This window comes from Papio anubis, chromosome 13 (assembly GCF_008728515.1).
Source record: "Papio anubis isolate 15944 chromosome 13, Panubis1.0, whole genome shotgun sequence".
Classification (NCBI taxonomy): domain Eukaryota; kingdom Metazoa; phylum Chordata; class Mammalia; order Primates; family Cercopithecidae; genus Papio; species Papio anubis.
The window spans coordinates 68,035,063-68,048,930 of NC_044988.1; the positions used below are offsets into that span (position 1 = coordinate 68,035,063).

General features: G+C 47.5%; 1 protein-coding gene across 2 annotated transcripts in view; it reads left to right on the forward strand.

Annotated features, from left to right (window-relative positions):
- GALNT12 (polypeptide N-acetylgalactosaminyltransferase 12) overlaps window positions 1-13,868 on the forward strand; it is a 43,212-nt gene that overhangs the window by 9,707 nt on the left and 19,637 nt on the right. For both annotated transcript variants that reach the window (XM_031654350.1, XM_003911455.4), the window contains exons 2-3: window positions 6,041-6,210; window positions 9,644-9,833. In XM_031654350.1, coding sequence (XP_031510210.1) covers window positions 6,041-6,210; window positions 9,644-9,833 — 360 coding nt within the window. The remainder of the gene's footprint in view (window positions 1-6,040; window positions 6,211-9,643; window positions 9,834-13,868) is intronic.

Genomic DNA, 13,868 nt, shown 5'->3' on the forward strand with positions numbered 1-13,868 from the left:
TTTTTTTTTTTTTTTTTTTTTTTTTTTGAGGCGGAGTCTTGCTCTGCCGCCCAGGCTGGAGTACAGTGGCGGATCTCAGCTCGCCAGCTCCGCCTCCGGGTTCCGCCATTCTCTGCCTCAGCCTCGAGTAGCTGGGACTACAGGCGCCTGCCACCTCGCCCAGCTAGTTTTTTATTATTTTAGTAGAGGCGGGGGTTTCACCGTGTTATGCAGGATAGTCCTCGATCTCCTGACCTAAGTGATCAGCCCATCTGACCTCCCAAAGTGCTGGGATTACAGGCGAGCCACCCGGCAGCCAGCCAAGACATAGTTATTAATATTTTTATAACACACACATATGTTTACCATTTGCTATAACATGTGTTTGTTGGAGGGAGGATGTTTCTTTTTGTTTTTGTTTTTGTTTTTTTTTTTGAGACGCAATTTCGCTCTTGTTGCCCAAGCTGGAGTGCAATGGCACAATCTCGGCTCACTGCAACCTCCGCCTCCCAGGTTCAAGCAATTCTCCTGCCTCAGCCTCCCTAGTAGCTGGGACTATAGGCGCCCACCACCACATTTGGCCAATTTTTGTATTTTTAGTAGAGACAGGGTTTCACTATGTTGGCCAGGCTGGTCTTGAACTCATGACCTCGTGATCCACCCACCTCCACCTCCCAAAGTGCTGGGATTACAGGCATGAGCCACCACACCCGGCCCAGAGTGGGGATGTTTTGGTAGATATGAGAAATAATGAGATTGAGGAGGGCATTTGTAAGGGCTACTAAAATTGAGATACATAGCTATAGATCAGAATGGACTTGGTGTTTGGGTGTATCCTTCACAACATTAGACCTTTTTTCCCTCTTTTTATATTTAAGTTTTAATTTGGAAAAATTTAAACCTGGAGAAAATTTATGAGACTAGCATAACAAACTTCTATAAATCCTCCGCCTAGATCCACCCATTATTGTTTTGGCCCATTTACTTACTTTTTCTCTTTCTGTATGTCTACTCTAATATTATACACATTTGAGAGTAAGTTACAGAAATAACAGTTCTTTACCTGTCTCTACTTCAGCATGTATTTTCAAAGAACAAGGACATTCTCTCATGATACCGTGATGTAATATCAAGTTCAGGATATTTATCCAATACTGGATGTCTATAGCTGTCCCAACTTTTTTCTTTTTTTTTTTTTTAAGATGAAGTCTCGCTCTGTTGCCCAGTCTGGAGTGCAATGGAGTGATCTTGGCTCACTGCAACCCTCCTGGGTTCAAGCGATTCTCCTGCCTCAGCCTCCTGAGTAGCTGGGATTACAGGCAGGCACCTCCATGCCCAGCTAATTTTTTTGTACTTTTAGTAGAGATGGGGTTTCACCATGTTGGTCAGGCTTGTCTCAAACTCCTGACCTCCGATGATCCGCCCGCGTCGGCCTCCCAAAGTGCTGGGATTACAGGTGTGAGCCACCGTGCCCGGCCAGCTGTCCCAACTTTTGTAGCAAGATTTTTCCTTCCTAATCCAGTAACCCCATTGGTTTATAAAATGTCTCAGTTTAGGTCTGTCGGATACTTTCCTTGTGATTTATTTTATGGTGTGTATTACCACAAAATTTAGTGGCTTAAAATAGCAATAAACACTTGTTATTTCACACAGTTTCTATGGACTAGGAATTTAGGAATAGCTTAACTGGGTGGTTCTGGCTTGGAATCTCTCTTGAGATTATAGCCAAGATGTCACTTGGGATTTTGATCCCCTGAAGGCATAATTGGGTGGGGCTGGAGGTTCTGATTCCAAAATGGCTCATTCACGTGGCTGGATAGATTGTACTGGCTGTTGGCAGGAAACCTCAGTTGCTTGCCACATAGACTTCTCCATAGGGCTGCTTGAGTATCCTCACAGCATGGCAGCCGGCTTTCTCCAGAATGGATGATACATTCCATTGAGGAAACAAAGAGGAATCATCAGTGTTTTATGATGTAGTCTTGGAAGTCATACACTGTTTCTCCTGCTTTTCATGTGTGGTAGTTTTAAAATATGTCCACGAATTCTCTGATAGCCTCTGTCCAAGAGATGGAGCCGCTTTCTCCTCCCTTTGAATGTGGACCAGACTCCCTTCTCTGGAGCACAAAGCCTTCCACAGGGTCAGTGCTAAGTTAACTACTTGCATGAGTTGAAAGCCTATGGTGTCTGGAGATTCGACTCCTGGCTGGCTAGGTGCTGGTGGGGATGCCCAGTGTCTTCACCACACCACAGCTTTCATGCTTCCAGCCTGGGCTGGCCTTTTCTCAAGCACCCAGAGCAGGGCCTCCAGATGCAGCGGGGGTGAGTATATAAAGCTGGCGAGAACAGCCCCAGCCCCTATCAGAGATTCTCAGATAAGCCTGTTCACAGCTGAAGGGAAATCATCCCAGTGACAGCAGAGCAACGCCACTGCCAGGGAGCCTTGGAACTTGCTGTAGAGGCTGTCCTGGCATTAGCAAGAGGGACCTGGAACTCATTCCAGGGAAGAGGACCCTGGACTCTGAGAAGGAGAAGAGAAATTGTCCTTATCTTGGTGGGAGGGAAGGCCAGGTGGGGAGATGTGATACAGGGATCTTTAGATTCAGATGGCCCACCTGAGCCTCCTGTTGGGTAGAAGGAACAAGCCAGAACCCTGCAACAAGATCCCTCGACACAAAGATCTCAGCCCGGTACACACTAGCATGTGCTCTGTGAACCGACCAAGTCACTCCACCTTTCTTAGCCTTTAACATGGGAACAATAAATGCTAACATAGGAAGTCATTTTGAAGGTAAAATGAAGTACTACATGTCATCAATTCAGAGGCGCATTTTTTCCCACATTTCAACATTTCTAAAATTAGCATGTGTCTTAAAAATCAATGCATCTTACCGTTATGCTAGGCAGCACTTGTCTTTTTTTCCCCCCGCTTTTAAGTTTATAGGTACCTGTGCAGGATGTACAGGTTTGTTACATAGGTAAACGTGTGCCATGGTGGTTTGCTGTACAGACCATCTTATCACCTAGGTATTAAGCCCAGCATGCATTAGCTATTCTTCCTGATGCTCTCCCTCCTCCCACCCCCCACAACAGTTCCCAGTGTGTGTTGTTCCCCTCCCTGTATCCATGTGTTCTCATAATTCAGCCCTCACTTTTAAGTGAGAACATGTGGTATTTGGTTTTCTGTTCCTGCATTAGTTTGCTGAGGATGATGGCTTCCAGCTCCATCCATGTCCCTGCAAAAGACATAATCTCATTCCTTTTTATGGCTGTGTAGCATTCCGTGGTATATATATACCACATTTTCTTTCATCGATGGGCATTTAGATTGATTCCATGTCTTTGCTATTGTGCATAATACTGCAATGAACATATGCGTGCATATATCTTTATAGTAGAATGATTTATATTCCACTGGGTGTGTACCCAGTAATGGAATTGCTGGGTCAAATGGCATTCCTGCCTCTAAGTCTTTGAGGAATCGCCACACTCTCTTCCCCAATAGTTGAACTAATTTATACTCCCACCAGCAGTGTAAAAGCTTTCCTCTTTCTCCACAACTTCGCCAGCATCTGTTGTTTTTTGACTTTTTAATAATGGTCATTTTGACGAGTGTGGGGTGGTATCTCTTCTTATTGGTTCATTAAAGAATGTCGTGTCTTCCAACCCAGGGCTGCTCCACTTTGTTGAAATACTGTAGACTGGAGCACAAAAGTAATTTTCTAAGGTATGACAAAGTTACTATGTGTATTTAAAAGGAGTCCTTACCTGTTAGAGACACATATTGAACTATTTTTAGATGCTACAATATACTGGATTTTCTTTACAAATAATCTGGGGCAGAGGGAGTGGTGTTGACATAGATGAATCGAGAGTACAGTGGCACAATCTTGGCTCACTGCCACCCCCATCTCCTGGGGTTCAAGTGATGCTCATGCCTCAGCTCCCCGAGTAGCTGGGATTACAGGCATGTGCCACCATGCCTGGCTCATTTTTGTATTTTTAGTAGAGATGGGGTTTCGCCATGTTGGTCAGGCTGGTCTCGAACTCCTGGCCTCAAGTGATCTGCTGGCCTCAGGCTCTGAAAGTGCTGGGATTACAGGCGTGAGCCATTGTCCCCGGCCCTGTTCTGCTTTTTTAATGTTGAAATTTCTGGCCAGGCGCGGTGGCTCACGCCTGTAATCCCAGCACTTTGGGAGGCCGAGGTGGGCAGATCACGAAGTCAGGAGATCAAGACCATCCTGGCTAACACAGTGAAACCCCGTCTCTACTAATGATACAAAAACAAAATTAGCCGGGCGTGGTGGTGGGCACTTGTAGTCCCAGCTACTCGGGAGGCTGAGGTGGGATAATATGTGAACCCGGGAGGCAGAGCTTGCAGTGAGCCGAGATCGTGCCACTGTGCTCCAGCCTGGGCGACAGAGCGAGACTCAGTCTCAAAAACAAACAAAGCAAAACAAAATTCTAATAGTTAAGTAAAAGAGGAAAAAACAAATACTTTTGTATGCTAAGGGCTCTTCCCTAACTTTTCATGGGGCTCATCATTCCGGTCTCATCCTAAATGTCACCTCCTCCAAGTGCTGCTCCCAGATTACCTGTCCTATAGTTGCTCTCCTTCCCCCTCTGCACTCCTCTGTTTCTCACTTCCATAGTTTCCAAGTTGTTCTCTTTCATCACTCTCCTTTCCATTTTCCATAGCACTACCACTTTCTGAATTCCTGATTTGTTTGTTTAGTTGATTACTGTCCCCTGAATATGAGCTCCATGGGAGCAGGGGCCTGGCCTATCTGGCACACAGTAGGTGCTCAGGAAGTTTTTGGTGACTGACTGATAAAGGGCCCAGTAACACAATGCTGGCATGTGGTAGACAGCAGATGTCAGTTTCCCTCCTCCTCCTGCCTAGTTTGGCATCTTTGCACCTGTCCTCTTTGATCTGTCGCTTAACTTCTCTGGGAAGGCCTTGCCTTAGCAATCCAGGGAGCCTGGCTGGTCTCCAGCATTTCACGCCCTTCTTGAATATCTAACTGATCTCTTGGTCTAACCTTTGGCCAGCCCCCAGCATTCAAACTCTGCCCCTTCTGGTATCCCATGGTGTTGCTCTCCCACCTTGCCATCAGCTACTTCCCACTGATAGTCTCCAGGTACTGCCCCATGACGCTGGGAATTTGTCATCAGTCACTCAGGATAGAATTCTGTGTCAACCAGGGAACCTTCAGTTCAAAGTGACAGCAAATTGCTAAACAAAGAGGGAGCTTATTGGTTCTAATCACTGCCAGTCAGGCCCACTGCTGGCGTTGAGTGGGCTCAGCCTCACCCCACCACATGACTACCACATCTTGGGGGGTGGGTGGCAGTGGGGATTTTGGGGAGGTAACCAGTGTCCTCTGCAGAGTCCTTCCTGGAGTGTTCATAGGTCCTAGCCCCAATTCTAGTTTATGCATTTGGGACACCACCTTTGCTAAGCCTAGACAGTATTGGATGCTGGGAGAAGGTAGGGAGTGGTACAGTGGTACATGAGGACTCAGAATACTGCGAGTGGTGCTTGCTGAGATGGAGGTGGGCCGGGTGCTGGAGGAGCATTGAGGAGATAACAACTGCCTGAGATAGGTGGTCCCGGGTAGTTCACAAAGGAGAACAGGCCTGAGCTGGGAGCTTGCCAACTAGAGAAGGGAGGAAGGGGCATTCCAGGCAGAGGGAACAGTCTGAGCAAAGGTCTGGGAGTGAGATTGGGGCAGAGTAGACAGAGAGGAGGGCGATGGGGAAGAAAGAAGTGCCAATTCCCTTCCTTCTGATTCTGCCTGGTTGGTATGTTACTCAAATCCAAAAGTTGCTTGACAGCTTAGAACAATATTCTACAGTAAAAGCTAGGTGGGTATCATGGTTAGGACCTTTCTTGGAGTCTGCTGGGGCCCCTACTGCCAAAAGGGGAGCTCCGGAAGATCTTTCAGCAGATTATGTCCCCTTCCCCAGGGGACCATGAACCGATGTCCCCTTTGTCACTCCATCCCCAGTGCCAGCCTGGGCTAGATCCTCAGTTCCTGAAGTTGCGCTGTATTTGCAGGTGCAAAGAGAAGAAATATGATTATGATAATTTGCCCAGGACATCTGTTATCATAGCATTTTATAATGAAGCCTGGTCAACTCTCCTTCGGACAGTTTACAGTGTCCTTGAGACATCCCCGGATATCCTGCTAGAAGAAGTGATCCTTGTAGATGACTACAGTGATAGAGGTGAGTCCTGGCCAGGGCTCTGGGAAGAGCCTGTTCTTCTGTGGCAGTGTCTGGGAGGTAAGACTGGGATGCAGGAGGGCTAGAGTAGACCCAGTAAGGATGGGCTTCCTGTGTCCCCCACACCCAAAGAAGACCTCGGGATAGCAGCCCAGAAACAGCAGGCACGGAAATTGGAAGGAGCGGGGCATTCAAGTAGGCCCAGTAAGGATGGGCTTCCTGTGTCCCCGTGCACCCAAAGAAGACATCAGAGATAGTAGCCCAGAAACAGCAGGTGTGGGAAACTGGAAGGAGCAGGGCATTCTCTGGGCAGTTTCTGGGACAACCATTGGCCAGTGGAGGTGATTTAGGAGGTGAGGTTGCAGGATGGGCAGGGCCAGATCTGGTAGGGCCTTGGAGGCCGCCATAAGGGTTGAGGCTTAAGTGTGAGCTTGATGGGGAGCTTTGGGGACAGTAAGGTCTGGGTCCATCTGAGGAGCTCGCTGAGCCAGCTGTGTGGGGAATGGTCGATGGCAGGGGAGGGGCTGGGTGAGGATGGAGGCAAAGAAGGGTGGAGGGGCCTCTGTGGCGCCTACATGTAGCAGAGTCTTGGCTTGGCCGGAACTGGCAGTGCCAATGGAGTAGCATCAGCCCGTGAATCCTTGGGCTAGCTGAAGTGAGAGCAGCTAAGCTTAACCAAGGGCAAGTGTCAAGGCTGTAACAGCAGGTAGAGCTGTGGGCTTAGTCTCTACAGCCTGTCTCAAAGGGAAGCAATCCCTGCTGATGGGGCATCTGCTGCCTCAGACACTGCACTTGCTCTGACTTCAAAACTGGCCTCTGTGTGTTCTAATAGGCATGTGCATTGGGCTGTTTTCACAGACTCAATAGTGACTCACACAAGATAAAAATAGACTTCTCACATCACAAATCTGGTGTGCTAGTCTAGAATGGGTGTGGTGGCTCCTTGGTGAATGGGGCCTCAGCTCCTTCTGTGCCTGTTCCCACCTTCTCTAGGGTGCTCTGCTGCCTTGGTCCTTGTGGACCGGGCTGGCTTTTCACCTCCTGCTCACTCCGTTCAACCAGAAGGCTTAAAGGGGAAGGAGAGCCACACCCTTCCTCCTGAGGGCACTGCTTGGAAGTTCTCCACACATCCCATTGAGCAGAGCGTGGTTGCCTGGCCACGTGTAGCTGCAAGGGAGGCTGGGAGCTGTGACCTTTATCCTGCTGGCTGTGTGCTCAGTTACAGGTCACAGGGAGAATGGGTTTAAGGCACAAGGAGCAGTGTCTGTGACAGTGTGTAAGCCAGGCTGGGGTAAGCCAGGCTGGGGTTTGGTGCTGACTGTAGCCTAGAAGGTGTTAGGTTCTGGGGTTAGGGCACCTGGGTCTGAGGTGAGCTTTCCTGTGATCCAGTTATAGCGCCTTGGGTGAGTTGCTTGTCTTTTCTGAGCCTTGGTTTCTCACCTGTGAATGAGTCTGTCCGCACCTATCTCAAGAGAATTATAGTGGGGAATAAATGGGATCATGTATAGGACAGAACCTCATGTAGCAGCTGGCACATAGTAGGTGCTCATCTACATTTCCTTTTTCCATTTTCCCCCAGGGTTATTTTAAATATCTCTGTGTAGACACTGGTTCTGGGCCACACTGCATGAGCTTGAATCCCCCTCTAACCCCTAGCGACTATACAACTTTGAGCAATAACCCTAACCAGTTTCAGACTTGGCTTCAGCCTCTATAAAATGGGAATAATAATAGCTTCTACCTTGTAGGATCATCGCGAGTGTTGAATGAGATGAACAGGGTAATGTGCTGGGTAGGTGCTTGGCATTTAGTGAGCTCTTGTTAGATGATAATTTCTATTTTTATAATGTTTAAAAAGTTGCAAAATAAAAAAACAGCATTTCACAAATATATTAATCTAAAAGCAAAGAGCAGATTATTTATTTTATCATAATGGGATTAAATAGCGCCTCAGCAGGCAGGAATACAGTATGAATTCCTCTGACACATCTCAATTCTCTCATAAAAATGTGAGGCAATGTGGACCAAGCTTCCCTTCCTGTCATTGTGGGAACTTGGGACAACAGGCGTGATGTCCCGCTTTAACCTGTAGTGAGTTAGGAGGTCCTGCCCTGCCTCCCCTCCCCACCATTTCTGCAATGTCAGTGTGAGCTTGATGAAAGGGTGTCAGGCCCTCCCAGATGCAGGGAGACAGTTCAGGCAAACATAAAATTAACACAAGATCCATCACGAGTGCAGGGCAGCCACGCTGCACTCATGGGTTCACTGGGTACTGTAGCTAATTAGCTTTGCTTGCAAAGTTACCTGCCTTATTCCTGCCATCAACTCATTTGTGGTTATAATTTGGATTTTTTAAAAAATTGGCTGGGTGCGGTGGCTCATGCCTGTAATCTCAGCACTTTGGGAGGCCAAGGTGGGAGGATTGCTTGAGCCCAGGAATTTGAGACCAGCCTGGGAAGCATAGGAAGACCCTACCTCTACAAAAAATTTAAAAAGTAGCTAGGTGTGGTGGCGCACGCCTGTAGTCCCAGCTACTTGGGAGGCTGAGGTGGGAAGATCACTTGAGCCCAAGAGGTTGAGGCTGCTGTGTTGAGGTTGAGCTGTGATTGCACCACTGCACTCTAGCCTGGCTGACACAGTGAGACCCTGTCTCAAAAAAAAAAAAAAAAAAATCAACCAATGAATGCTTTTATTTATTGATTTATTTATAGACAGGCTGTCACTCTGGTGGCTGCTCTGGGCAGTAGCGTTAGCTTGTAGAATTTGGAGCTGGGTTGCCCTCATGGCTCTTCAACTTACTTACTCTATGACCTTGGGCAAGTTACTTAGCCTTCCCAGCCTCAGTGCCCTCATCTGTGAAATTGGGATAATACTAGTACCTGCCTCAGAGGATTATTATGAGGATCAGATGGGTTATCTAGAAATCGCCTCGGTAGTACTTGGCACAGCAAGTCCTCTTTAGTTTTAGCTGCTATTATTATTGTGACTACTACTGAAACTGTAAAGTACTCTTGAGAAAATTTCTATTAGCATAACTACTGTTTTTATAAAAATTGCAATTAGATGGTTCATGTGTTTTTTGGTTTTTAAATGCTCATGAGTCAAAACTGTAAAGCATTTTTTGTAAGAGCTTTATTGAAATATATTCACACACCATTCAATTCACCCATTTGAAGTGCACAATTCAACGTGCATGTGTTTTGATGGGGAGCAAATGGTGGTTCTGGAATTCCTCCCCCAACCTCCTCCTGGCCTTCAGAGCACCTCCAACCTTGGTTCTGGGTGAGGTGAGGATGTTCCAGGTGGCAGAGCAAAGGAGGCACCTGTCTGTTTCATCTTCTGTTTGGGACACAGAGGTCCAGAAGGCCCCGGCTTGGGATGAGGCACTCCTCCAAGATTGTCACGGTGACCTCTGTTGCTTTGTTTGCCTCCCTAGAGCACCTGAAGGAGCGCTTGGCCAATGAGCTTTCGGGACTGCCCAAGGTACGCCTGATCCGCGCCAACAAGAGAGAGGGCCTGGTGCGAGCCCGGCTGCTGGGGGCGTCTGCGGCGAGGGGCGATGTCCTGACCTTCCTAGACTGTCACTGTGAGTGCCACGAGGGGTGGCTGGAGCCGCTGCTGCAGAGGTGCGTGAGCCGCCCACCACGGGAGAGACAGCATGTTACCTGGTGTAGGTAGCATGAGGAACAGACTCATCATGTCACTTGAGGGTTAACGGGTTGCCTGGGCTTAGCTGCTCCTCTGTCACTGGGCAGGAGAGCAGTCCCTGCTTCGTTAGGCTGTTGAGGCTATTAAATGATTTAGTGCATGGCAGCTGCTTGCGAGTGCCAGCTGGAGGAGGCCCTGTGTCACTGTTTGCTTTTATTATTTCTTCTTTTTTATTTTTATTTTTTTGAGACAGTTTCACTCTTGTTGCCCAGGCTGGAGTGCAATGGCTGATCTCGGCTTACTGCAACCTCCGCCCCGGGTTCAAGTGATTCTCCTGCCTCAGCCTCCAGAGTAGCTGAGATTACAGGCATGCACCACCACACCCGGCTAATTTTGTATTTTTGGTAGAGATGGGGTTTCACCACTTTGGTCAGGCTGGTCTCAAACTCCTGACCTCAAGCGTGAGCCACCACACCCAGCCTTATTATTCCTTCTTATCTGAGCTTGTTGCAGAAAACTGAGGAAGTATCATCAACCAAGACAGTTTTAAAAATCCTCAATCAAGTAGAATGGCACTCCTAGAGAATACACATTTCGATGTATTTCTTTCAAGCAGGGCTGGCTTATCCCTCACACCCAGGAGGAACAATGCCTAGGGCCCATGAAACTGGAAGGAACCCACATAAATGTTACGTATTTCTTTTAAAATCAGAAGGGAAAAATGAATATCATAATAATGAGTATGTAATAATGAATCTAGCATGGATTGTATTTGTCTTTATTATTATTTTTTTTTGTCTTTTTTTTTTTTTTTTTGTGGAGAACGGGGTCTCGCTATATTACCCAGGCAGGTCTCGAACTCCTGGCCTCAAGCTATCCTCCCACCTCTGCCTCCCTGAGAGCTGGGATTACAGGCGTGAGCCACCGCGCCCGGCCTGTATTTGTCTTTATACCAGTATAGTCATAAAATATGCTTTTTAATCTGTCTGCTTGTTCTAGAGGAAGGGACCCTGAAAGTTATAATGTGGCCCTGTTCTCAAGGCCATTGTCCTTGCTGTTCCACGGCATCTCACTCTCACCCTCCTACCTTCCCCCATCAAGAAACCACCATCTACTGGGGCCCAATTTTCGTTTCCTTCTGTCTCTTTCCTCCCCATGCTCTGCCTCGTCTCTCTGCCCTTTCTGTTTCTGTGTCATGGAAGTCAGGAGCTGGGCGGGCCAACCAGGAGCTCCCCAGGTGGGAGAGGAAGGAAGGGATCTTTGCTTGGCTTCCCCTCTGTGGAGCAGGCAAAGGGCTGGAGGGGCAGGGTCTCTGCAGCTGGGAAACTGCTTCCCCACAGACACCAACATTGTGGTTGGTAGGGTTGTCTGGAAGAGCTGGGGACCCACTTGCCTTTCTTTCTGGGTGTGACCCAGCTGCCCCCTGCCCTGCCACTTCCTACTGTCCTGGCTTCTTGTCAGCTGCGGGTGCTATAGCTATCTCTTTCTCCTCCTCAGCTCTGATGAACTTCCCCAGCAGCAGATTTGAGGCTCCTCTGGCCTGTGATAGAGCTGGAGACTATTTAGAGCACAGTTATGGCCGAGTGCTCCCTCTGTAACCTGGACCAGTGGGCTCCCCCTCCTCTGTTCCCCCACGCACTCGTAGATGACCACCTCTACGCAGGTCTGAAGTCATGGGGAGAGGACATTTCTTTCTCTTCAACTGATGGATTAATGCTTTTAGAATTCCTCTTCATCCCACCCTTTGGACACGGGCCAGCCCCCTCCTTGCTGCATGCCTGTAGATGAGGGGATTTTCCACTTCGGTTGTCTATTAGAAATACCTGGGGAACTTTAAAAATATATATATTTTTATTTTTATTTTTTGTGGGTAAATAGTAGGTGTATATATTTATGGGGTACATGAGATATTTTGATACAGGCATGCAATGCATAATACTCACATCAGAGTAAATGGGATATGCATCCCCTCAAGCATTTATCTTTATGTTACTAATAATCCACTCATACTCTTTTTTTTTTAATTTTTATTATTATTATTTTTTAGACAGAGTCTTACTCTGTTGCCCAGGCTGGAGGGCAGTGGCATGATATTGGCTTACTGCGACCTCTGCCTCCCAAGTTCAAGCAATTCTCCTGCCTTAGTTTCCTGAGTAGCTGGGACTACAGGCACGTGCCACCATGCCCAGCTAATTTTTGTATTTTTAGTAGGGACAGAATTTCACCATGTTGGCCAGGCTGGTCTCAAACTCTTAACCTCAGTGATCCACCCGCCTCAGCCTCCCAAAGTGCTGGGATTATAGGCATGAGCCACTGCACCTGGCCCAGTCATACTCTTAGTATTTTTATCTCTCTCTCTCTCTATCCATCTATCTATGACAGAGTCTCGCTCTGTTGCCCAGGCTAGAGTACAGTAGGGTGATCTCGGCTCACTGCAGCCTCTGCCTCCCAGGTTCAAATAGTTCTCCTGACTCAGCCTCCCGAGTAGCTGGGATTACAGGCGTGCACCACCATGCCAGGCTAATTTTTGCATTTTTAGTAGAGATGAGGTTTCACCATGTTGGACAGGCTGGTCTCAAACTCCTGACCTCAAGTGATTTGCCCATCTCAGCCTCCCAAAGTGCTGGGATTACAGGCATGAACCACCATGCCCACCCAGTTATTTTTAATTGTACAATTAAATTTTTTTTTTTTACTATAGTTACTTTGTTGTGCTAGCAACTAGTACGTCTTATTCATTCTTTCTATTTTTTTGTACCCATTAACCATCCCTACTCCCCCAGCCAACTACCCTTCCCAACCTCTGGTAACCATCCTTCTGCTCTCTGTCTACATGAGTTCAATTGTTTTATGTTTTAGCTCCCACAAATAAGTGAAAACATGCAAAGTTTGTCTTTCTGTGCCTGGCTTGTTTCACCTAACATAATGACCTCCAGTTCCATCCATGTTGTTGCAAATGACAGCACGTCATTCTTTTTTACGGATGAATAGTACTCTATTGTGAGTATATGCACCACATATCCTTTATCCATTCATCTGTTGATGGACACTGAGGTTGCTTCCCAATCTTGGTTATTGTGAATAGTGCTGCAAAGTGCAGATATCTTTTCGATACACTGATTTCCTTTCTTTGGGATATATGTACTTAGGAGTAGAATTGCAGGATCATATGGTAGCTCTATTTTTAGTTTTTTGAGGGATCTCCAAACTGTTGTCCATAGAGGTTGTACTAATTTACATTCCCACCAACGGTGTATACCGGTTCAACCTGGGGAGCTTTTTAAACACACCAATGCCTGGTCCCATTTGGATCTGACTCTTGGGGCTGGGGCCTCAGCTTCTGCATGTTTCAAAAGCTCCCCAGGGGACTTTGGTGTGCACCAGCATTGGGACATATCAGACTATGGACTGTCCCTAAGGTGGCCCCAGACAGGAGTGGTAACCCTTTCCCTCCAGGGGCTTTTGGAAATGTGGGAGGGTATTCTTGGTTGTCATGTCAACCAGGTAGGGTTCCTGGCATTTTGTGTATCAGGGAGGCCAAGTATCCTGCAGATTAGCCCTGTGCAGTGGAGAATGGTTCTGGCCCAGACGCCAATAGCATCCCTGTGGGTCCTGCACATTCTCCAGCCAGGACTGGGAGTCCTATACTCCAATGCTGGTGCAGCATTCCCCAGTTTTCCCCTTCTTGTAAAAATTAGGCTGTCTGTGGTTCCAGCCAGCTTGATCACAAGCCATCAGTTCCTGGGGGAGCTGGCCTTTGCCAGGGGCCAGCTGGAACTTGCCCAGCAGGTCTGATATTGGCCCTTTTAACCTTTTAAATAATGCCCTCAATGTCTAAATAAGCAGATGTTGGTGGATACCTAGTATGCAAGTTCCTCAATTTGGGGAACTCACAGATCTGAGACTCTGTCTCGTGCAACCTGTCCTGAAGAGTGCAATTTCCCCGATAGTTGTCATTCTTACCCCACAGTGGTATTTCTAATGTCCCCTCTGACTTTCTGGTGTCATTCTAA